Consider the following 23,677-nt stretch of genomic DNA (forward strand, 5'->3'; position numbering starts at 1 on the left):
TTCAGTTCCGGCCTCTCCACCGCTAGCTGCACAACCCGCTCTTCCTTACGTTCCACCGTCAACGACGTAGAATGGTACAGTTTCTTTTCCGGCTCCTGTATCGTCGGTTTCTCCGGTTCAGGCGGTTCCTTGGGTTCCGACGGCGGTGAAGGTGCCAAGATCTTCGACTTTGGACAAGTGCACCTTGGCTTTGGATTCGGCAACACCTCCGGAACTTGAAGCCACCTGGCTTCCCTGGCCATTCTGGTGTCGTCGCTGCTGTGCTTTCTCAGATCGTGCATCGGCGTTTGCAAGTAATCCGGCTTGACCGACCATTTGTCCGTCTCCGCGCTATGATGCTTTCTGAGATCACCTCGCTGGATATCGTGCGATTTCTTGTCCTCCGGTGTCAGGCTATGGCAGCTGCATCTCGTCTTCTTGGCCAGATCCAGATCGGTGCTGGACGTGTGTAGAGCCCATCGAAACTCGGTTCCTTCGCTGGTGCGCTTCTTCAGGTCCCAGATCGCGTCGTCCGGCGAGAGGAAGCTACCGTCGGTCCATCTAGAATCGATGCTACGGTACTTGCGTAGATCAGTACGATCCCTATCGGTTACCGCGTCGACCGACGTGTCACAGCTGCATGTCCTCTGGGACGTTGGCGTTCTCTGGGACTCGAGAGGCGCTGGCTCGATCGCGTCCAGATCCTCGATGGTATAGTAAATCTCTTCGCGTCGCCTCTGACCACAGGACGGACATCGTCCGCTTGGCTCTCCATCGTCGCGGCTAGATCGATGATGATGGTGATGCTGATGAGGCTGTCGATGCAACGTCGAGGTCGAGGTCGATGCTGTGGGGTCAAGCTGCGGGGGCAGCTCCTCGTCGTCGCGACGGCCGTCGTCAGAGCGTCGTGACGTCGCAGCCGTGCCTGTCGATGCGCACCAGCAAGTGTGTGTAGCTCCGTCAAGCCGCCTTGGTGGGTACCGCGACTCCGGAGACGACGAGGCTCCGCTCGAGGCCAGTACCAGGCAGACTACCTCGATCACCAGCTCCACAGGCCTGTTTCATTTATTTCGCACTCGGTTAAACGAAACGTAATTAAAATTTATAGTATAATTTTAATTCTAACGCGATCGAGCACCTAGAGAGCACGCATACGTGTTAAAAAGCGGACTAATAATATAAATTATAACAAACCTTTAGCTCAGTGAAGACCTCCGTGAAGAATCCTGGTTCGCTGTTAATCCGCAGCATCTCGGAGCTCAGTCGATTGACGATCAACAGGCATCTATCCCAGAACTTGTCTTTGCTGTCCTCGATGAGGAACGGTTTCAAGGGATAGCTGATCTCGTTTCCCATGTAGCTGTAGCTCAAATACAGACACGTTAATACCGTCGCCTGAAGTTCCCTCTCGGACGCTTCGTCTCCGTCGACCAGCTCTCTCACCAGCATATAAATGAACACAACGTTGGCGGGATTAATGAATGCGACATCCTGTTGAAAAACATTCTATATTAATACCAACTTTAAACATTCAACCATGTTGTTTCATATATATAGCTCGCCACTTTTTTTTTTTAACCAATAACGAATATCGTAACGCGTAATGTACACCTACATATCAACACTAACTAAACCTGTCTTTTCTCATATATACATCTTCCTTTATATTTGTATTTAACCTAGCCAATAAATATCGCCCATACGTTAAATACGTATTGTCGCTATTTTCCTCAGCTTCGACGTAAAAAGATCAACGTCCAGGCGAGTTATCGTAAGCAACGACCAAGGAAAATAACAAGGTAAAATCGAATTTCTACGAATATAGAGGGCTAGACGGACATTCGATGCATGTCTGGTGCAGGGGAGCGCACGTATTGTTGTTCCGCCGGCGCAGCCCCGTGCATCCAGGTGAAGCGAGGTGCTTCTTCTTGCCAGGCAGACGATACTCGTCCACCGGTAGAAAGGGATGATTCACGCTCGGTGTCGCATTACGTGCCGCGCTTACGAAATTGCAATCGGCATTGTCGCACTCAGCACTCCGGCTGCGGTCGATACTTCGATTGCAAAGGGTCTTCCTCTCATCGTGACGTCCACGGGGAAACGATGTTTCGCGGTTTCCACGAAGACCCGTCGCTGCACTCTCCGATTTGTTTGCCGTTGTTAAACGGAATACTTCTGCCTCGGTGCACTTTGTATTTTAGCGGAGCTCTCGTATCTCTCTTTTCGGTGATATATGTAGGTTTTGGGAAGTACGTGTTTCTTATTTAGTTAGATAGAGCGTAACTAGGAAGTGGAGGAGAACAAAGTATGTTCTGCGTGGTAAGTTTGATTTTCAGGGTTCGAAGATTCATCTGCGGTCAGTTGTGGAAGTTTTTGTACATGAGAAGACTGTTTTGATGAAAATGAAATTTCATCAAACTTTATCGCAAAATTTTCCTAACGTCGATTGCATTACCCAATATTCTTTTGAATTTAGGTAGCCATCTTTCGAAAACTGGCTAATGACAACGTAAAAGTTTGGTATATTCAATTACACCCCGATAAAGAGAAAATTGACATTTTAAAAGATATCGATGTATAGACTCTATACGATTCAAATTGTAGGCAATCAATTCCTCGTCAGACGTAAGGCAATTTACGTAAACGAAGTTGTTAATATCGCATATTACGATCTACACATCTATTCCTGTTCTTAGCGTGTTAAATATTAGCGATCGCGGCTGGAATCGTCCACTTTTGTCAGCTGTCCTTTACCAAAGGCGTTCTCCTTGCTCTAGAAACCGAGTCCTCCGAGTCATTAGCGAATTAGGACGCGGCGCGTAGGTCGGTTTGGTTCCAGAGTGCTCAAGTCAAAGTGCATTGGTTTGTCGAGTGCGCTTAAACCGCTGGTATATAATTTCTTCGTTAGCTTCGTATTCGTTTTACGCTTAACACGCAGTTATCTCGCGTATACGTGTGGCTTGTAAATACCAATATTTACACAAACATCCGTCAAAACACACCCATATTCCACAGGTAACGTTTAACGTTTCATCGATACGTTCTTTGCGTCAATATTATCGCTGTAATACGCAAGTATAGTTGATATATTATACAAAAGCTATAAGAAAGCTAAACTTAGATCGTCACAATCGCTGTCACGAATACCACGACAGCGTTGAAATATTCAGAGAGAAAGATATTAATTAGATAAGTGTCTCTTTAATGTCGTACAAACCCGTTTCAAAATCAATCGAATTTCGGTACTTTTTGCGCGTTTGATCTAAGTATCTATCGTACATACAGGTATACACAAAGTGTTACAGTAATTGTAGTATTATCGAGAAGAAAATGATACTACGCGAAAAAATAAGTCGGTAGAAACGATTGCTGGAACGCTCTGTACACACATGTATATTTATCTACCATACACCTACACATACGTCGTCGATTTCATATTCAAAGCGGAGCGAGTCTTTGACCCTCGAAGCAATCTCTAGCCCCACTCTCGTAGTTCTCCAATTACAACGACTGCTTTGTGATAATTAAAACGTACGGTGGTGATCATAGGCGAGGCGGTTCTTTCGATCGGCGAGGGTTCAACGGCGTATAGGGAGGTGGTTTCATGCACATATGGATGCACCGGCAGTGAGACCCCGCGGTGACCTGACAGGATCGATGCTCCCGATACTACGCGTTTCCTCTTGGGTAGCAGCGATTTTGCCAGCGCGTTGTCGCCCAGCCGGTTGTTGCACCACCGCCATCGTCGCCTTCTCGTTAAGCGCGTTAAACGCGTGCGTTACGCGGTACAAAGCGCCGGTACACGGCTCAATGCCAACGAACAACTCTGACGTGTCACGATACTCGGAGACGTCGGTGTTTCTACTAGATACATACGCCCCCCCCCCCCCTTTCGCAAGTATTACAATATTTACTGATCACTCGCGTAAAACGCGATAATATAACGAATGTGAGCAATATTACGAAGAAAACGATTGATCGGTCAGAGTTAGGATAAGGTTCAGAATGCAGAGAAGAAGTTTGCAAAGGTCTTAAATTCTTTTTGGGGTACGTTTTATTTTCTGTGTCTTAATACTTATAAAGGGAACTGTACGTAGTCGTATGTCGCGGTAGATGAAAAGCACTCTCTCTTAATGATTTTCTTAATGATAGAAAATCCACGGAGCGGAAGATTGCTTCGGAGGCTGTAGAAAGCACGAATGTTTGCTCGAATCGTAACAGGTGGATCCAGGAAGTGTGCCACGAGTGATAGCCGTAACTATCGTAATAGAATCCGAAGCTTTGCGGTCGCGTTAACGATATTGTGGCGCACGTTGCAAAGGAAGAAAAGAAGAAGATCCGAGCGAACGGTGAAAAGAAAGCAAAGAACTAGAGGAAAGTAGCCCGCAAAAGGAAGGAAAGGAAACCCATCGATATTTAGCGAAAAGGAAGGAGGTTTACCGCGCGAACTTGTAAAAAAAGGAGGAAAAAGGCCAGCTAAGTTACAAAACATCGCGCTTCGACGTATTAATAGCCCGGCTATTTCCGTTTTTCAGGACAGATAATAACTTTCGATATTAATTGGTAGCCTGTATCGGAGGTGAACACGGGGAGAACACGATGGCACGGCAAAGGAGGCGCGATTTATTTTTAAAATAAAGACCTCACCGAGCCATGTACTCGATACGTATCCGTGGAGTTTCCGCGTGTCTTGGTCGGTTCACAGAGCTCACCTGCTCGGGTATAACGTGGCTCTGTGGCAAAGCCTTCGAGGGTAGAAAAACGGCGATACAGAGCCGACGGAGCACACGACCCGCCTGGTATATTCGTTCCCTCGGTCGATATTCCCTTGGGGTGAGCGGCCTGCATCCATACACGGACCTCTGCAACCGCGTTTTTCATCAGCTTATCGAAGATTCAACGGTTCTAATTGAATTTTCGAGACTCTGTACATACGAGACTGTGACGGACCTTTAATTCGACTGACCAGAACCCGACCAGGTACACGCTTTTAACTCCAATCAACTCGAGGTCGCACTCATCCGCACGAAAGTGTCTCTTTGATGTTACAACGTACTCGAGCCATCACTCTCTTCGGTATAATTGAATTCGATACCGCCTCTGGAGAGTATTTGGACAGCGAATATCAGGTAACACTCGTTCAGCTATCGGACGAGTTTTGAAAACTCAGGAATCGGTTTTCTTTCGTTCGTCCTTTATTTTTTAATTTCTTACGACTCAAGTAAATACTTATAATAAATACTTAGCGAACGATCATATATTATGTTTTTAAATTTATCTTGGAATTTCCTACATCTTGTGTCAAGTTTTTGCGATAAATGGACGTATGGAAGTAAGTCGTTTATTTTTCGAGAATAAAATGTAGAGTCGATTTGGCTTCTGAGAAGCTTCACATATGATCGCGATCGTGCACGCGTTGCATACGGAAAGATAATCCAAGGATAATTAAGCACGTGGGCGCGTGATGGACGAGCGATTACCTATCGTGATACCGTGGAATCCGGAATCGGTTTATTTGGCTTCCTGTTGACAAAGAATAAGATAGGCTATCTTACACGTGCGCTTTCCCTTTGTCGTCACAACCCGACCACATCGTGAACACGAAAAACGATTGCACCGGCATATGGTTTCCCTTTAACGAGATTCTCCGCAATGACGTTCAAGCTTCTTCTATTTACCGTCTAGACAAAGTGGATTAACGTTCTAACTTAAACGATCTACGTGTTGCTCCTGCTTCGGTATTTCGCGATCGCCACACTTGCTCTCGAGTCACGTGCTTTTTCTCAACGAACAAACACGTCGGCGAAAGTGGATTAAATCGAAATTAAATCGGCGTTGATCGGTCGAGATCGGAATCTATCTTGTTAGAACGGCGATCGAACCTTTTCGAAAAATCGAACGACCAAGCCGCGGTTTGAAAGTTTGGCAACGTTTTCGCTGAACGAAGATTATGCGACTCGACACGGGAACGCTGTTGCAACAAATAAAATAAACTCGGTTACCTAACCACGAGACATGGAATATTCCGATCGTAAGCTTCGAAAGTTCGTTGTTAAGTAGAATTACGAATAAGTTTTATATAATCTTTTTGGAAGGACGATATTAGCGTAGTTAGCGTACGTTTCGAGAGTCATCGTGAAATAGTCATTTTGGCGGAACAAAAGCTAAGTGAACATAATTGTATTGGTGATAATTTGTTTCCTTTTACGCTGTTCGTCATTCTGCGTTCCGTGAAAACATCAATTTTACCATTGATCGTGTCAAGTGTGCGAAATCTGTCGACGCCCTCGCTGTGAGTGTGTTTCTAGGGCGGACTGCATGTGTCACCCTTGACTGATTAGATTTGAGCACGTGCACGATCGATTTGCGGTTCTTCGTCGCCGAGTAGAAACCTCAGAGTGAAAAGAGCGTGCTTTCGCATTATTTTATTTCTACATGACGTACACAAAGTTACGCCGAGAAAAATCCAGATATCACTGCCTCGTTAAAAAATGAAATAACAACTTTGAAATCGAAAAGTACAAATATCAACTACCGCTATTTTCCAATAATTGGCGAGCTTTTGCTTTTTTTTTTTTGCTCTGTTTCGTACGAGCAGCGCAACTTCTCAGGAAGCATATATTTCGCCATTACAGTCGTCGCTTCGATGACCGTCGTTGTTATGCGCGCCACTTAACGTCGAATTAAGTGGCATCTGGAAGGAAAAGTGGCAGAAAGCACGATGGAAAATTATTCAGGGCATCTGATTGCCCTACTTGCGTCAAAGTCACCACGAATCACGACTAATTAAGTATGCAACGATCGTCCTTGTGAAACGCCCGATTTCTGAACTTTCCTGACAAGAATGGGCGGGAGTAACATCTTCGTTGAGTTTTAAATTATTTTCAGAGAAAGTGGCAAAGTAAGCTTTTCCCATTCCCTTTTTTAAATATTTTCTCCATACTACGAACCGTTTACCTGACGTTCGTTTACGTATAAATAAAAATATATTTAGGGCAAACATTTTTTATAGACGAACGATTTTCCAGCCCTAACGGATAAAAGAAATTTTCGTCCGATATTTAATAATAGTAGCGATTCGGTTTCGCAGCGAGGAATCGATAAAGGCAACTTTTACGTAACACTAGCTGGGCTTTCGATAATTCGATGCAGCTACGATCCGTCCAACATCCAGCAATAAGCTTACTTCACCCTGTTCTACTCCAACTACGAAACTTCTCTGTTCGAGTTGGGGTTCACCCTCAACGAGCAACTTTCAACGACACCCGAAATCCTAACCTTTGAATCTACACACCGACTACTTTATCAAGGAAGCTGCGAGCTTCTTCGACATTCCTTGCTGCAGACATTTCCTCCCCAAAAATCCTAGTTTCCGAAAGTAGGGTAACGTGGTTGCATCGTGTCGATAAACCTATGGTACGCTGGCAAACGGCTGACGAAAGCTGCAATTTTTTTAAGTAATCCCCTTTCCCTTGGCTGGAAGCTTCTTCTTTCGAGGGTAAGAAGCTCTGGGGTTCGGGGAAGAGGTCGTCTCCCCGTTGCAATTAAAACCGAAGGGTGAACGTCCCTAGCGAGGTCCCCCGCATATTTCCACACGGCGCTGGTTAAGGGGTGGTTCTGCAACGTTGCCGCTCCACGCACGTGACCCTCCACCCCCACCCTGGCACGCAGTTTCCCCGATGCTGCACATTGCTGCACACATTTTTTTACCGCGGCGCCTTAACCACCCTCTTCGATGCCCCCTCCCCCTATCGATTCGCGACCGTTCTTTATAATTAACCGCGCGGCGTTCCAATTTCTGGCCGAGAAAAAAAAAAGCACATATATACGCGCTGTACGCGTAGTACGAGCGAATTAGTGCCGCATGGGAGATGAACTAGGGAATGGAGAAAAGCGTCGAGCCTAGCTATAAAAGGATTTTAGTCAGTTTATTATAGAGAGCCCGCGGAGGAAAGTAGGTGACTGAAAAAGGGTGGATGATAACGTAACGGCCGAGTATCGCGCTAAAAATAATTATTCCGCTGATAATTCTGGTGGATTTTACGTAGTGTGTGATGTCACGTAGGCAGGTTCGCGATATCAAACGTGGAGGAGAAGCGGCCAGGAAATTGAATACTCGTAGCAGGGACTGACGCGAGTGCTTAACGTTCGAGTAAGGGCTAGTAGGATTTGGGGTTGAAAAACAGGGTAACGACGATCGCTAGAGAGATTCTTCGACAGCGAAAGCTGCGGCTCTGTGTATATTTACCTACGCTGTACACTCGTTCGAACGAATAAACACACGCACGTGGATGGGCTCCATGCTACCCTTATTACGAATCGACGTGTGCGTGACTGCACGTTTATATCGATGCTACTTTCCCTCCCGAACGTCTACCATCGTGGAATACCGCATACTCGTGACTTTTGCACAGATAGCTCCTCGATAGATGCTGAAAGGGGATTGCTTTCTGCGTTTCTTCGCAAGAATTCTAGGAACGAAGCTTGGCGTAGTTTTTCATTGGCTTTCGCTGACGTTTCGAACGATGACGCGCGAAATTAAAAAAACATAGATCAGATTGTAGATATTCACGAGTTTATAGAAGATTTATGGATGCAAAAATGCATGAGCTAAGACAATAAATCAAATTTTTGTATATATATGTTTGTATATATGCAAATTACCATGTACAGTACGCTTAATGCATTATGATCAGAAAAAAGGAAATAAAAGAGATAATTCCTCGATCGTTGTTGGCGCGACGTTTCAGGGATGAATCTAAAGATCGATGTTAACAATTCGACGCAAAACGCGCGGCCGCGTGCCGATGGAAATGTCGCATTTCGATCGAACCTTCGAAACTGGATTAGCGCCACGACCATATCAATATTCCAGTCGAATCTCTCCTGTTCCCAATATAGATAGTTCAACTTTAGAAGACTCGAGCTATTCCTCGACCATTCCTCTTCTTCTCTGTCGATGTTCGACTTACAGCGATAAAAGAATTGACGCATCGTTGCACGATAGAAGGATGTCATGGCGAAGCATTTAGGATAAAGTCGTTAACGGAGGATTTTTTGAATGGAAAGATAAACTGAACCCTCGTTGCATTTGTTTCGAGGGGGAGACTTTATCGGCAGCGTGCGCCATAAACGCGACGAACTTATCAACGTAGGAAATCGTTCGGTATCGTATAGTCTCACATGTTAGAATATTTAAAAATCAAAGTTTCTCGTATTCGTATTCGCAAGGATCAAAACTCGGCTAATTGAAAATTCTGATTAAGGAACTGTCAGGTTCGAATAACCGGTTAAGATCTGGAGAATTTCGAAACTCGTAAGCAATAAAATATGAGCATGAAGTTTTTTCTGAAAAAGACAAATAGGTTGCTCGAACGGTGGATAGAGCAAGAAAGCGTGGAAGTATTATATGTTTTTACGTGATCGGTGATAATTATCCGATTCGCGTGAACGTGATGACATTGTGCTTAAGATAGCAGGGACGCGAACGTCACCGATGACGAAGGAGTCGCTTGTCAATGGGTGAGTAAATATCGTTTTCGTGGGCAGATTGACGATGGTTTTCCGCAAAACCTAATGCAACGTTGCGTGATAGCTCGTAAGCTGGATAATCGATAATGACCTTCGTAGCTGCGAAAGAAAAAGGACAGTGGAAGGAATCGTGGTTTACAACGAGATACGTCGCACGAAGGAATATGTTGATTCTGGAAAAACATCAGCTTGTAGAAAGCAGGTTAGATATCGGAGAACGTTCGTGTCGATTCCGTGGGCGAAAATAAAACGATAAATTCGCGGTAGTCTTGAATTCAAGGTATTGTTTAATTCTACGCTAGTACTTGACCCAATTTGTTATTAGCAGCTATTATGTTTCATTCTCTCCGAGATTTTATTGTAGAAACCAGAAACAATCGAGGCAGCTTCTATATCGCTAATAATTTTTTCATTCCTTCGCCCACGATTCATCGTGCGACAACCACATATTCCAATGACAAAAGAGTCGGTGTTCCTTTCGCTTTCAACGTCTTGCGCGTTGATCGACTTTGCAACAATACATCGAAAATGGAATTCTCGTCTATTCAGAGTGTCTGAAGCGACACGCGATAATGGTATGTCCGACAAACTAGACACGAAAATCAACTTCGTTCTACGTCCAGAGTACTCGCTCTCCTACACATACGCGAACGTTTGTTAACGAGCAGAGATACGTCAAAGTTATTGCTGAAAACCTGAAAGCCAAACGAACGAGTAATCTAACCTGTTACAAGTTCATAACATTTGCATAAGCCGCGATATTAGCATAGAAGCGTGATTTGGCGGTAAAATCGAAACGAATTCGAAGGGAAATCGCGAGCAGTTCGCTCGATCGATCCTGTACCTCGAATGCGTGTCCCACGTTGTACGTGTGCAACGAACAGTTCATTGCGCCGCCAAGTACCATATGGATCTGTCTAAATGGAAGCTGGTGTTTCGTTGAGGGAAAAAGTTGAATTCCCTTCGTGGCATATTGTGACTAACCTGCGGCCTCGGCGGCTCTCATTACGGAGCCACGTATTCCCGTGGGTCATCGCGTATGCATGCACCCTGTGGAGCATTTCGAACGATGGAAGGAGCTTTAGAGTTTCGATAGGAAAAGAGTCGAGGGTGCTCTCACTGTTCAGACGCGTGGCGAATCTCGTATCGCCTAAATGGCAAAACGACACTTTCGTTCGCCTCTCTTTTTCGCCATGCTCCCCCAATATGCATCGAGTCGGTGTGAGACGGATGTCGAGGAGGATTTGGCTGAGCTGCAGGGCAAATATCTTGCGCGACCAAAAGTTTGTTCTCGATCATCGAGGCTGATCGAACCTTTCGTCTCTCGCGCTTCTCGTCAGCCGCTAATGGCGACGATAATATGATACCGAACGGCTGAATCGCCTGGTGTCTCGCTTAATTCACTCGTTATAAATGATATTCCAACGATGAACTTTAACGAGGTTGTACCTAGGACGGTCGATGGGATAAACACTGATTATCGCGTTATCGTTAATTGGTTGGCTTTCGTTATCGAGCGTGACCGCGTTGCTTGCCTGCAAACTAATTCTCATATCGATAAAAGTTTCTAACGATAAGTTTTTAAGGTGGAATCGAAGGAATATGAGGACCAAAAGGATATAGTTAGGTAGAATTATTCGAGTCATCTAAGTCTCGGTCATCTTAAAATTCAATCTTAAACTTTGCAGAGAACGATGAAATTTGTCGTGTAATCGAAGTAAGTCTACCTTGCCGCATCGTTGATATAACGTTAAAGTTATTTCAATGACTCACCTGCCAGCCTTGAAGCAATAGGCTTCTATCGACGGTCCTCAGCCACATGACAGCGTCGCCGGCCTGGAAGTCTCTTAAACGAGTGCATTTCCTGTGAAGGAAGACGCCGAGGCATTTGAGCAATTCCGAAGTCGAGGCTTGAATCACGGTTTTCCTTGGCTTCGGGGGTAAAGGCTTCTGTACGAGCTTCTCGCACGTCGGGTTGTGCGTGGTATGATTGTTGTTCGACGCCGGTGGTTTCGTCTGCTCCAAGGGAATAGGAGATTAATCTTCGTAAAAGTACTCGCGGGAGAGGATTTATCTTTCATAGAGAGAGAGAGAGAGAGAGAGAGAGGGAGAGTAGCGGATTTCACAGCGTGGCTAGCGATAAATAATTCCTTATCGATAGGGGAGTCTCGACTTCCGCTTTCAACTGAAATTCTTGAAGAGTTAGAACGATGAAAGTTGAACACGTCTCTGAATAAGCAATGTTGCGTTTGGAGAAATTTTTCGCGAAGGGAAGGAAAAAGTACGCGTGTGTACCTGTGCAATAGACGAAGGGAAACATCGACGCGATCGATATAGTTTCGATCGTATCTAGGGTCAAAGCACCTTCGACGTTCTTCGCACGAGACTGCCAAGTCAGTTTCGAGGCTGATTCGCGGACATTTGCACGAAAATGGGCCACTTTTACCGCAATCGCCACGCAAACTATGCCGTATGCCGTAAACTATGCAACGGCGTTTCTTTCTTCCTATCGTTTGGAAAATTTTAAGCTCTCGATATGATTGACGGGTGCCATGCCATTGGCTTTTCGTTCGTTTTGACGTTTCGCGAACATTGGCGCAAAAGCGCAACTCATAACACGACTGTCTCGCGAAAAACCAAAAGCATGGCATTTATAAAATTATAGTTCAAAATATAGTACGAATATTTGGTACCATCGATATTTTTTGCGAATTTGATATCGATAAATTAATTAAGTAGGAAACGGCCGCAAATATTCTGTATCTTTGGTAAAAACTAAGAAAACAAAAAAGAACGAGACTCACCTGAGGCGTCTGTATGTTCTTATTCTTATCGACGATGGGTATGTTATCGAGCGGCTGCCTAAAGCCGATATTCTTGTTCTTATTGTCGAGCTTCTTCTTGTTGTTGTTCGACGTGCTGAACCGTTTCCACGAAAGCGCGTTTATAAACAAAGAATGCTTCTTCAAGTTCTTCTCGAGCGCGTTCTTCTCCGAAATAATTCTCGCATTGTCGTTGTTATTCAAATTGATATTATTGTTTTGCAACGAGTTATTGTTCGTAGGCGGATGGTTCGTGGGCGGCGCCGGCGCCACTGTAGCGACGCCACTCTTGTTCTCCCGATTCTTCGCATTGTTCAACTGCTCGTAATTGAAATTGTTCAACGTGAAGTCAGCGGGATGTTGATGTCCCGTTGGCGGATAAACGGAACCGCGTCTGTCACGCGGACTGAACGACAACACCGTACCCATGCTGCTGGGTCGGTTCTCTTGTTGTTGTTGTTGTTGTTGATGTTGTTGTTGCTGTTGTTGTTGCGACGGTGCCAGTGGCTGTTGCTGCGTCTGCGTCGCCTGATGACTGGGATTCTGACCCTGTCGACTTACGTTTTGAGTCGGATGTCCAGGATTTTGGCCCGGATTAGTCGTCTGCTGTCCTGGGTTCTGGGCGTGATGGCCTGGGTTCTGATTCTGGTGGTCCGGGTTTTGACTCGGATGGCCTGGGTTTTGACTCTGGTGGCCTGGGTTTTGACTCTGGTGGCCTGGGTTTTGACTCTGGTGGCCGGTGTTCTGGCTCTGGTGGCCGGGATTCGAAGTCTGGTGACCCGGGTTTTGACTATGTTGTTCCGTTTTCTGAAACTGTTGAGCAGGATTCTGATGAGCGGGGTTTTGAGTCGAGTGATCCGGATTGTGCGGCTGCTGTTCCGGACTCTGTGTCTGTTGTCCAGGATTCTGGGTCTGATGACCCGAATTCTCAGCGTCCGCGTTCAGCTCCTGGGTCTGATGACCCGAATCTTGTGTTTGCTGAGACGTAGTGGGCGGAGGTCTCGGTGGTCTCAATGTTGTAACGCGGTGCGGGGGTGGCGGGGGGATTCGAGGAACCGAGGATTCCCTCGAGGGTCCCGTCAACGGGGTGGCATCCCCTGGCTCGATGGCCTCCTCCACGACGGGACCCACCACCTCGCTCAGCCGACCTCCCAGCCTGCTGACTTCTACCTGCGACGTGAACGACCCTGTCTCCTCCTTTACCTGCACTTCCTATCGAACTTCTCGCCTCTGTTTTCGTCGCCTTCTCCCCTCTTCCCGTCGTCTGTCTCGTCAGCTACCGTTAACGCGATCGCGTATTTTCTCCTCCGCGAGAAAACCGTGAAGAACGTCGTACGACCAACCGCGATCGATAAACCAACAAGTCCACCAAGAAATATCGTACAGTCGGCGCACACTCTTTTCTCGATCGTTTCGTTGGTCGTTTCGTTCGCGAAAACTTCCCTCCTCGAGCTGCTTGTCACGAGGGAAAATGTCGTCGCTGCGTGGAGAAGATGTCGGTCGACGTGCAAAATGGCGAGCGATCGATGCCTCACCGCCCTCCGCCTTTCGGAGGGAGGATCAATCGGGTGAATGAAAACACAGAAGCGACACACCGAATTACCTCACCAGATATATTACTCCGTTCTCCCTCTTAGTCTGATCCGAGGGGGACGCGTACACCCCTTTTTCTGGCAACTCTCTTCCCTTTCACGATCCTTCCCAACTTCCGTGCCGTTCACCAGCACACTCGCTGCACTCTCGCCGCACTCTCGGTTACCACTTTCCAGCCGTTGCTTCCACGCGGTTCTCGTGGATCCGATTTCGTAGATTGGCTCGAATCTCCCTTGCCGATAGATCGATGCCAGCCAATAACAAATCATCCACGAGAACGTTCACTCCGCCGTTCACTCTCGGACCAGTCGAACGCTTCTTTGTTTACCACCCTGTTTTCTCGAACCTCTCGGCTAATCAGAGAAAATCCACCGTTCGTTAAGAGCTTCCTCTTAATCCCAGATTGCCTTGTCTCTCTTCTAGTTTCTTCTTCGATCGGACGAACGTTTAACGACGCAATTCACTCTTCCCAACGGCGAATGTCGAACACTTTGACGGCTCACGCGACACGACCTGTCACTGTTGACAACGCGCGAGGGCTGCGTGTATGTTGACAGAGCTAGTGGGGAACCAGTGGCGCGGCGAGCTCCGATTCGTGTCTGCTGGCTGCCGTGTTCGCCGACGTCGCCGTCACCGTCCTCGTCCTCGTCCTCGTCCTCGTCCTCGTCGTTGTCGTCGTTCGGTCCTCTCGTTCGTTCGTTCGTTTGTTCGTTCGTTCGTTCGTCCGTTCGTCCACCGCCAGACTTTCTACGACCAACCAACACGTAGCACGCCCCATCCCTGTTATCGGTGCGCGCGCAGTCGTTCGATAAACGCGCTACGTCGATTTCACGGGGGTGGAAAGACAGAGACAGAGATAAGGAGATTAAGGAACACGGAGAAGGAAAGAGAGAACACACGGAACGGCAAGGGACCCCCGAACAGAAGGGTGAAGTACGGACCACGAAGGTGAAACGAAGAGAGGCTAGCCACGCCGCATACGCCCAAACATTTCTTTCGTTTCCTTCGACGCCGCGACGCCCGCTTCTCCACCTCTAGCTTACTTGCGAATTTACGAATAACCGCCCCTCACCTTCTCACCCCGCGGCCCTTACGCGAATGTTTGGCCGGAAGCGACCGCGGGACCTGAACGTAGGTCGAGATTCTACCTCGCGGAGAACAGCCATTGCCGAGTGGGGGTTGCTTCCCGCTATGCGGTTTTCGACTCGGCGAGCAATTTTATACCTATACCCTTTCATGCCTTTTTAACTCTTTGCCTCCTCTCTACGCTCTCCTTTCATGGGGTTTTCCAAGTGTTTCGATACGAACGCGTCGATGCTTTTTTAAGAGCGGATTAGATTGATCGTAATGATCGATGAGAACGATCTTGTACTTGCTACAAGTGCTACGAACTACGAGTGTATATATATATTTTTCTATCGAAGATTCGCGCGAGATTCACGAAGATGAAGGAGATCTAAGAAATTTATAAAGAGAAAATTCTGTTTTCTTAGCATAACGGTCAATATGCCTTAACTATTAAGAATTTTCTACAACCATTCGCTAAACATTCGTCAAAAACAAATGTTTTTCGAAGCAGCGTAATCGATTCTCAGGATCGTGTGGCAGTTAATAAACCCAGTAGGACACTTTGGAGATTCGCGTTCGTGTATCACAAGTAAATCTTTCATCGTTGCAAAATATAGATTATTATACGTCATGGTTCGCGAAGGTAACGTAGATTCCTCAAAGCCTTTGAGAAAGGTCATGACACCTTTTCTACCTGCAACATTTTATTACGTTTTCTGTTCATCTATCGGATATGTAGCCGCGTTGCGGCCTCTCAACTAGTCGACGATCGGTTAAATCGCAGTAATTCGGTTGGGGTCACGAACCTTGGACGATATTAGCGCTCAAGGTGGAGGATAGATTAATCTCTTAGGTACGACGCGCCACTATAGTGGCTTTCGCGGATGTCATCTTGTGTTACGACTTTATTGTGAGTCACTTTACTGACTCATTTGCTCACTGTTCAAACTATATAATCTTTTTCATTTGTTTTGCTTCACAACATTTTATAACAGTGTCAACAATATACAGACAGAATATATAGTCTTTGTTTTTGATACGCCATTATCAGGTATCAATCGTTGCTTTTCGTTAAAACAAATATACCATTGTTAGATGCTCTTTTTAACATGCCAATGCGTATCCTTATAATTTTGTAGAATCTTCAATCTGAAAATATCGCTCCAAAATAGAAAACTAAGAAAAATTTGAAAGACACTATCGCGCTATGAGCGTGAAAATTGTGACGTGAGTCTATGTGTGGGGCAGTCCTTTAAAATATATCACGCTCAATTGTATTATTAATTATTAAAGTAAATTATTAAATTTAAAGTATACGCATCATATTTTGAAGAAAAATTATAATTTAGTTATCAAACTTTGAACTTCGTTCCAATGTGTTTGCTTATCGCAATACTGTATCGTTTACGTGTAATTCGTGTAAAACTCTGCAGTAGAGAGAAACATCCTCGCGCAAAATACAACCGCACCTAAGAGGTTAAAGAGTTTTACTACGGTTGTGATTTTGTACGTCTATTTGAAGAGTTGCAGTATGATTATAATTTGTACGTCGTTTTTATTTTGAAGTCCCTTTTGAAGAGTGTCAACGCTAAAACTACCACACCAGTCACATTGACTGGTTTTACAAATTTATTTTAAAATTCCTACTTCGTGTTATATCTTTTCCCTTCAATGGTGTAATGACTTTCGCAACGATAACTAAAAGAATAATATAACGAATTTTATTTTGTTTTTTATGTATTCAAATTCAAAATAATTTTATATCAAGGCTACTTATACCAATGTCAGTCAAAATGACTGGCGCTTGTCAAAGTGTAAAAGGGTCCTGCAATCTGTTTATCCAACTCCAATTAACCAGTTTCCTCGTTTTCTACAACTCCCCACGCGTTTTTAAAACTTTTACCGCGCATCATTCGATACGATGATATCAGTTATCAAGAAAATTCCAGATCGATCGTTAAATCGCTAGATGCTAACATCAGAAATACCACACCAGTCAAAATGACTGGTTCGACGATTTTATAAATGTGTCAACCCTCGTTTAGGGATCATGGTCGCGGATGGATTAATAATACTAATAATAAATACAATAATATTAGTAAGAAAGTAATAAATCAATAAATATAAAAATATTATATTATTACGTATTTTTTTAAAGACCAGTCATTTTGACAGGTTTTGATAGAAAGTTAGCTTCGTGTAGTTCTAGTGTTGTGATTCTTATATGATTGGATCTGTTTTATTCTCGAAGCGTGTGGTGTTTATACTTTAGGCGACGGTCTAAGGAGCCTTTCCATGAGGTGAGAATCTATGTCTGTTCAATAACGTTCAATAATATGATCGTCGAAATGTCGTGAGCGTCTCGTGAATTGTGCCTCGTGTGCGTACCGTGTTGAGGGTACATAGCGTAACGTCCTGTTAGCGATATTGTCCGGTGGTCTACTGTCGAAGTTTATGACACATTGTTTGCCATTGAGCGGACACGTCGAGCGCTTAAGATTTATAAGTTAAAGGTTGCAAACTTTGTAAGGTGCATCGTGAGAAATTCAATCGTTGATATTCAGAAAGCTGAAAAGCAATCTTTCAAAAATAACAAATACGCTGTCCGTATCGTAAACTTGAGATAAGCTTACAAGCTTATATACTCAACAACTTGCCTCGTATATCTATCGCATTTGATTATGGGGCTATCGAGCTTGCAGCAACCTTTCCTTATTTTTGCATTGTCAAACATTTTCTGTAAATCATCAATGTATATATATTTAAGAAACTACGATATATATATATATATATATATATTTTCTACGAAGCGATGATTCACGTTGATTTGATAATTTCACGAACTTAGCTTTGAAATAGGAAAACTCCACTGTTCCAAGAATTGTACACAGAAGCACGATATCAATGTTGTTCCGTACTTGCAAATTGAACTACTCGAAAGATAAATAGAGACGAAACCTACACAGAGGCAACGTGTCTTCATTGTTACTTAACGTTCATCGTCGCTTTCGAAACGTGACTAGACAACATTTATCTCGATAAGACACCCAACGTATGAACCTTTTCCATTTTACTTCCATTGCTCGACCTACCGAGCACATTCCATAAAAGCTGATCGAACATCCCACCGGACACCACCTATTTTCATCTCTAAAACTACCTTCGAATCACGAAATTTTCCACTCGAAATGCAATTTCTTTCATTCGGGGGAATTCGCTTCGTTTCCTACTAATTGCGTGCCTTTGGTTAATCCTCTCTAATGAGTATTTTCAAAGAAGTCTTTCGCGTCGTAATGTTGCCAGAAGGGCAATTGTTAACACCTAAAAATAAGAGTAAATTGTACGCTTTACGGTAATATAGCAATAAAACACAGTAATTCATAGTAACACATATATATAGCAATAATTAGTATATACAATTTAAATTTCTAAAGGTAAACCACTGCAAACCTACAAAGTTTCCACGAAAAGTTATGAATTTTTATTATTACAATTTCTCAGTAGGGAGGATCGTACCTTTGACGTTTGGAGGATTATCCCGAAACAAGGTTGGGAACGTGTTACAGATATGATTATCGTCGGTACCGTGGACTAAGTTTGCCAGGCGAGGGTGAAAAAAAAAAAGAGAACGAGAAGAAACGATCGGGGGCAGTTTCATCGATTAACCACGCGCTAATTAACGTTTCACTTAACAACCAGGTGAATGGAGTCTAACGACACGATGGAAAGATCCAGAATCTTGTTCTGCGATGTTCAACGCGAGGACAAAGAGACAGCTGCAACGATGAAATATAAAATGGAAAAATATCGAGAAATCGATGAAACGTTTACGGACCTCGCCTGATAAATGCATCGCGTTCTTGACCGGTCATCGAGGAGACGCGAGAGAAGGGAAGAAGCGTCGCTTATTAAAAGATGAATCCACACGCCGCCAGCAAAGCGTATCGATCTACCCTATGCGCGAATTTAAAGGCTTCCTCGATTGCGAAAATTATTTTAGTTTCTCCCGTAACGTTTTCCCTTCCAACGATTCGCAATTCGCTCGAATAAACGATTAATCATGCCCGATTGCTTCGCTCGTCAATTTTCGACGGTTTTATTTCGGGGAACGACCAGCTGCGAGTGTTCTTCGAGTTCCACTTTCCTTCTAAACGAGAACTACGTACACGGATGAGAAACTGTTACAAGGTTCCTGGTCGTTGAGACTCCGCGAGAGAAATTTCACAGTTACTTTCCGCGATTCTGTGCAAGCCGCGAACGAGTGACCCGGTCGAAGCGTTAAAGATGCACGCGCGTCTTGGAGCGAATAGTTTCGCGGCGCAGACTCGCCCCGCTAATTTACCAGCACGCGTTCATCATTCAGGCGTCCAGGAAGTTTTCCAGCGATATTAAAGCAAGCATGTCGTTCCACATATTAAACACGTTCCGCCGGCGACCGTTCGTAGACTATTGCCCGAGCAGCGAAACGAAGGAACGTCGACTTTTATAACTGCCATAAAATTGCGATTTTCAAAGTTCAAATCTTCCGAACTAATATAAAAGGAACTGGCGAAAAGAAAAAGAAGCATAACCGGAGATCTCTGTAAAAATTGTATTAAGAGGTATTCCGAAATGATTAAAGTTCTATTTAAAGTATGCAAATACAGCGCATTATTAAATACGTTTCCGGAGGAATATTCAAACAGGTTGAAACGAGGAACGCTTGATCCACGGTGAAGAGCCGCTCGAGGCGCGACCGTAAGGAATAGAAGAACTCGTGCGAGGTCTCGAGCAGAAGGTAAACAGGTCGGCGTGGAAATGGAATCACCGAGATCTCTCGGCTTTAAAGGATTTCCCAGGCTGCCTGACCCGAATGGATCCTCCGAGGCTTCCTCGGTCGCGCCGGATTTCTGGATACATATATTCTATTAATATCGGAAGGTCGATGTATTTCTCGTACCGAGGTGAGAGAAACGTCGTTCGATTCGCCACACGTCCTGATGGGATCTGTCTAGGTTCGAAGAATTCTAAGAAGCTCGCACGATCGCGTACGTTACGTGTATCTAATCTAAACTTACATTGAAATATAATTTCGCAGAAAAGAGGAGAATACGTTCCGTGTAAATAATCCGTCTAACTCTATCCTTTCCATAACTCACGATAATGAACCTGAAATATTATGTAAATTGCGCTGTCTAACCATTCGCATTAATCCAAGTTTCGCTCCCTTGCTTGGACCTGGAACCAACCGGCTGAATTATTCAAACGCACGATCGTCTAATTGAATTTTCCCTTACGTTACGTCATACTAACGAGCAGAAGAATCGTGTAGCTCGAACGCACGTCAGGTACGCGGGCGTTCTCCGATTCGTCAACAAAATATTCGTCGGTAATCACTCGAGGACGAAACACGAGTTGGTTGCGTGCCAGCGAGTAGTAAAGACAGCCACGGCTCAGACACGATACGAAGAACCCTCCAATTAATTAAGCGGCGTACACATCTACCGTTGGTAGTTTTGGTAAAAAAAAAAAAAAAAAAAAAAAGAAAGAAAGGAAAGAGAGACGAAATGGAAAATGTAGCTGTTTCTTGCGTACTTTAACAAGCAGCCAACGCGACGAGAAGCGGGATGGCCATGCAAACGGAACAAACACGAGTTATCCATTAATTCGGGGTGGTAATTGCGGTCTTAAAATCCCGGCTGGCTCGCGCCAAAAACTACCACGACGATCGAACAAAAAGAAACGCGAAAAGGAACAACATGCATAGTGCTTGGCGATATTTGCCGAGCGTGAAATTGCTTCTGGCTAGGGCAACAAAGAAAAATGAATTTTAAACTCCAGCTTTACGAGTTCTATTCTTCCTTCGAAGAAATCAATTTCTGTTTATTAGGGGGATACCCAGCTAATAGTAATTACCATGTTTTTATCTTCGTTTTATACAAACGTTCTGGCAATCGCTCGTAGCAACGAAATTACAAACGTTTATATCAATCGATAGTTTTATAAATACGACAGAGCTCACTGAAACCTGTATACAGATTTGTTTCGTCTATTAATTACGTTTTTCATATTCTTACGTATTTATGCATTTTGTACTTTTAAATTTCTATTAAATGTACAAATATTTGTAAGCTACGAGTGATCGCTACGCTGTATACATGGCGATACCTTTGACTCATAAAGCGATCGTAATTATCGCCAAGTATGTTTCTTCGTCACGTACTTTACCCTTGTCGTAGAATCTTCTTACATTTTCATTGCTTTCTTTGGCCAGCAAAGTAAACTGGATGAGAGAGGCTTTGCTTCCATAAATAAATACGTAGAAATGGGTCACGAAGTGGCCTACAATTAATCGCAAACAAAAATAGGAAAAATGTAGAGAGAAAATAGTAATAAAAGGAAAAAAAAAACAGCGTGATACAGGTCCAAGGAAAAGGTAGATGCCAGGCTGGGGTAAATCGACTGGAGGGGTGGGTGGTGTCTAGCCGCTGTAGTCAACCGGCCGCATAAAAGGGCTGCTAACGAAGCTCTGATTGCAGGCCGAGCGATTTCGATTGGACCGTGATAAAAAGTCAGCGTGCAAGGTGTCCGAGCATAGGGCGGCTGCTGTAAAAGCGTACTAAAAATATAATGCTTGCTCGCGTCGCGTTGGCGTGAAACCGCGTTTTGTTCACGCGGTGTGTCTATCGATGTGACCCCGATACAAGTACGCAGCTCTAGAAAAAAAAAACACAAGCCCGCTTTTATTGTTCGCAATAAACTGGCAACGCCCGACGAGGGTATAATCTCCATGTTCCTCGTTGTCGCCAGAACGTCCGTATTTCATAGATACGAAGACGAATCGCGTTTAAAATTACATTCGCTTAGAAAAATTCTAAGATATTCGTTTCTTCTTTGTTTCTCTGCGAAACACGAACAGGGGGAATCGTTTTGTCATCGATCGGAGTTTCTAGCGAGATGGTTCGTCGAAATGCGTTTTATCTTAGAGCGATCTATAAAAAAAAAAAAAAAAAGGATGCAACGCAGAGTAGCTATTTATAAACCAGGGTACATAGACGTTCCATTTTCCCGGTGGCTTTCAAAGAAGCGCAGTCCCAAGGATACCGTATGCTTCACTACCTAAGGAAAACGTGTCACCTGCTGTTGAAAGTGCACTGTGACAATTATTGACTCTGATAGCGACTACCGTATTTGTAGAGGTTAACAGGGGGGTGGACTATTCGAAGATGTTGATACATATCGTCGTAAAAACTGGACAGATAAAACTGGACTAATAAATAGCGGAGGAGGAAAGTTGGTGGTGAGCGAGCGAAAATTTCCTCTGCGGAATCTCGGAGAATATAGAGCGAGGATTGGCCTATTATTTCTCGAGACTTGTCACGAGAACTGGAAGAACTTTCTTCTTATTAAACCTCTGGGAACCCTTCCCCGGCAATAATATCGCGGTGATGTCTCGTGTTCGTAAATCTACGCATTTTAACCAGCTGTTAACGCAATTCTGAATTATATTTTTCATCTGGAAGTCAGCTTATTTCGCTCGGGCAGAATCGAGCCGAACCTCTACGATCTCATCTACGACGGTAAAATAATTTGTCGTTGTTTTCTTAAGAAGATCCGATGAAAATGTCGAGGAAGGGTTACACAGTTGTAAAAAGCAAGCAGCGATGAGTTAATTCGTTCTTTAGGGATAGCTTATGGAGGAAACGTCCGCGAAACAGCTGACTCGGTGCAAAACTACCAGCTAGCAGTCCAGACAGACAGAACGAAGAACATCATCCCCTTTAGAAGGGCTCCAGACAGACGAACCCTCCAGGCAACAGCCCTCTGTTCCCTCCCCGACAGCGACGACCGTCCCATCGCCATAGCAACCCCTTGGATTCAGCAGCCAACCTAACCAACCGATTTGCCCACACTCCCGGTCCCTTGTTCGTTGTTCGAACATTTACATCAAACACGACGTTTCTTTCTTTTATTTTTTTACGCACTCGAAATCAGGCAATCCTTTGTTTCTTCGTTGCGATACGCTCGCGTGTGCGAGCGGAGTGGCTGCGCATCGGCGATTTCAATTTACCTTTCATTTTTACGATTGGGTAAATGTTACGGTTCGTCGCGTGTACCGTTGTAATTGGAAAGTTTCTGTTTCGCAGGGATTGCCGGATCAATTGCGAAGAAAAGCTTAGACACCCTTTGTTGCCTCGTATCAAAGATCACGATGTAGCTCGTGAATCATCGTCGGCGATGCTATACCGTTTTTCGTTGTCTTTGCTCCGTTTGTTTAACGTTTTCTGTGCTTTCTCTCTCCCGAGTTATCATTTCTTCTTCTTCTTCGACTTTAAGGAGAGAAAAGTTACTTAGAATAAGTAACTTGGAAAAGTCTACCTCGTAGACGTAGTTTCTCCAAGCATAAAATCACGTCGCGAATAAAAGATTCTGCCTATTCGCCTGCCATTACAGAAACCACCGCTTCGAGGATAAGTCATGGCGTTTTCTGCGTGAAGTCGCGGGATAGCTCAGCGGGCCGAATGATGGCCGCAATTTCTGAAATTGCCGCTACTTTTTTTTTTCGCTTCTCGTGTCTTCTGCTTCAATTGCTTACGTCACGAAGCTGTTCTTTCTTCCACCTTCTTAAGACCACCGAACGCCATCGAACCTCCGTCAGTCGCGTATCGTAATTCATTCCTTTTTCGTCGAAAGCCAACGACAAA

The 23,677-nt window shown here is 44.6% G+C and overlaps 2 protein-coding genes across 2 annotated transcripts; both read right to left on the reverse strand.

The window, feature by feature from the left end:
• Window positions 1–797: 797 nt before the first annotated feature.
• Window positions 798–13,543, reverse strand: LOC117235329 (cyclin-dependent kinase 5 activator 1). The gene is made up of 4 exons (XM_033497233.1): window positions 12,315–13,543; window positions 11,284–11,526; window positions 1,174–1,470; window positions 798–1,035 (listed from the first exon to the last, which is right to left on the reverse strand). Exons 1-4 carry the CDS (start codon window positions 12,759–12,761, stop codon window positions 940–942), a joined length of 1,083 nt encoding a protein of 360 aa, XP_033353124.1. The 5' UTR covers window positions 12,762–13,543; the 3' UTR covers window positions 798–939.
• LOC117235606 (early nodulin-75-like) lies at window positions 12,928–20,891 on the reverse strand. The gene is made up of 3 exons (XM_033497790.1): window positions 20,871–20,891; window positions 13,124–13,502; window positions 12,928–13,082 (listed from the first exon to the last, which is right to left on the reverse strand). The coding sequence occupies exons 1-3, from the start codon at window positions 20,889–20,891 to the stop codon at window positions 12,928–12,930; spliced, it is 555 nt and encodes a 184-aa protein (XP_033353681.1).
• Between the last annotated feature and the right edge of the window lie 2,786 nt (window positions 20,892–23,677).

This window comes from Bombus vosnesenskii, unplaced genomic scaffold (genome assembly GCF_011952255.1).
Source record: "Bombus vosnesenskii isolate JDL3184/JDL3185 unplaced genomic scaffold, Bvos_JDL3184-5_v1.1 scf7180000013316, whole genome shotgun sequence".
NCBI classification, from domain to species: domain Eukaryota; kingdom Metazoa; phylum Arthropoda; class Insecta; order Hymenoptera; family Apidae; genus Bombus; species Bombus vosnesenskii.

Bases quoted from the DNA above. Each gene is read 5' to 3' on its own strand.
- LOC117235329 (XM_033497233.1), bottom strand. From the start codon at position 12,761: ATGGGTACGGTGTTGTCGTTCAGTCCGCGTGACAGACGCGGTTCCGTT. The intron at 11,527-12,314 runs GTGAGTCTCGTT...CCCTTGGAGCAG, and splicing joins AGAACATACAGACGCCTCAG to ACGAAACCACCGGCGTCGAA. The intron at 1,036-1,173 runs GTTTGTTATAAT...TAAATGAAACAG, and splicing joins AGGTCTTCACTGAGCTAAAG to GCCTGTGGAGCTGGTGATCG.
- LOC117235606 (XM_033497790.1), bottom strand. From the start codon at position 20,891: ATGGTAATTACTATTAGCTGG. The intron at 13,503-20,870 runs GTATCCCCCTAA...TTCACGTCGCAG, and splicing joins TGGTAATTACTATTAGCTGG to GTAGAAGTCAGCAGGCTGGG. The intron at 13,083-13,123 runs GTCAAAACCCGG...CCCGGCCACCAG, and splicing joins TCAGAAAACGGAACAACATA to AGCCAGAACACCGGCCACCA.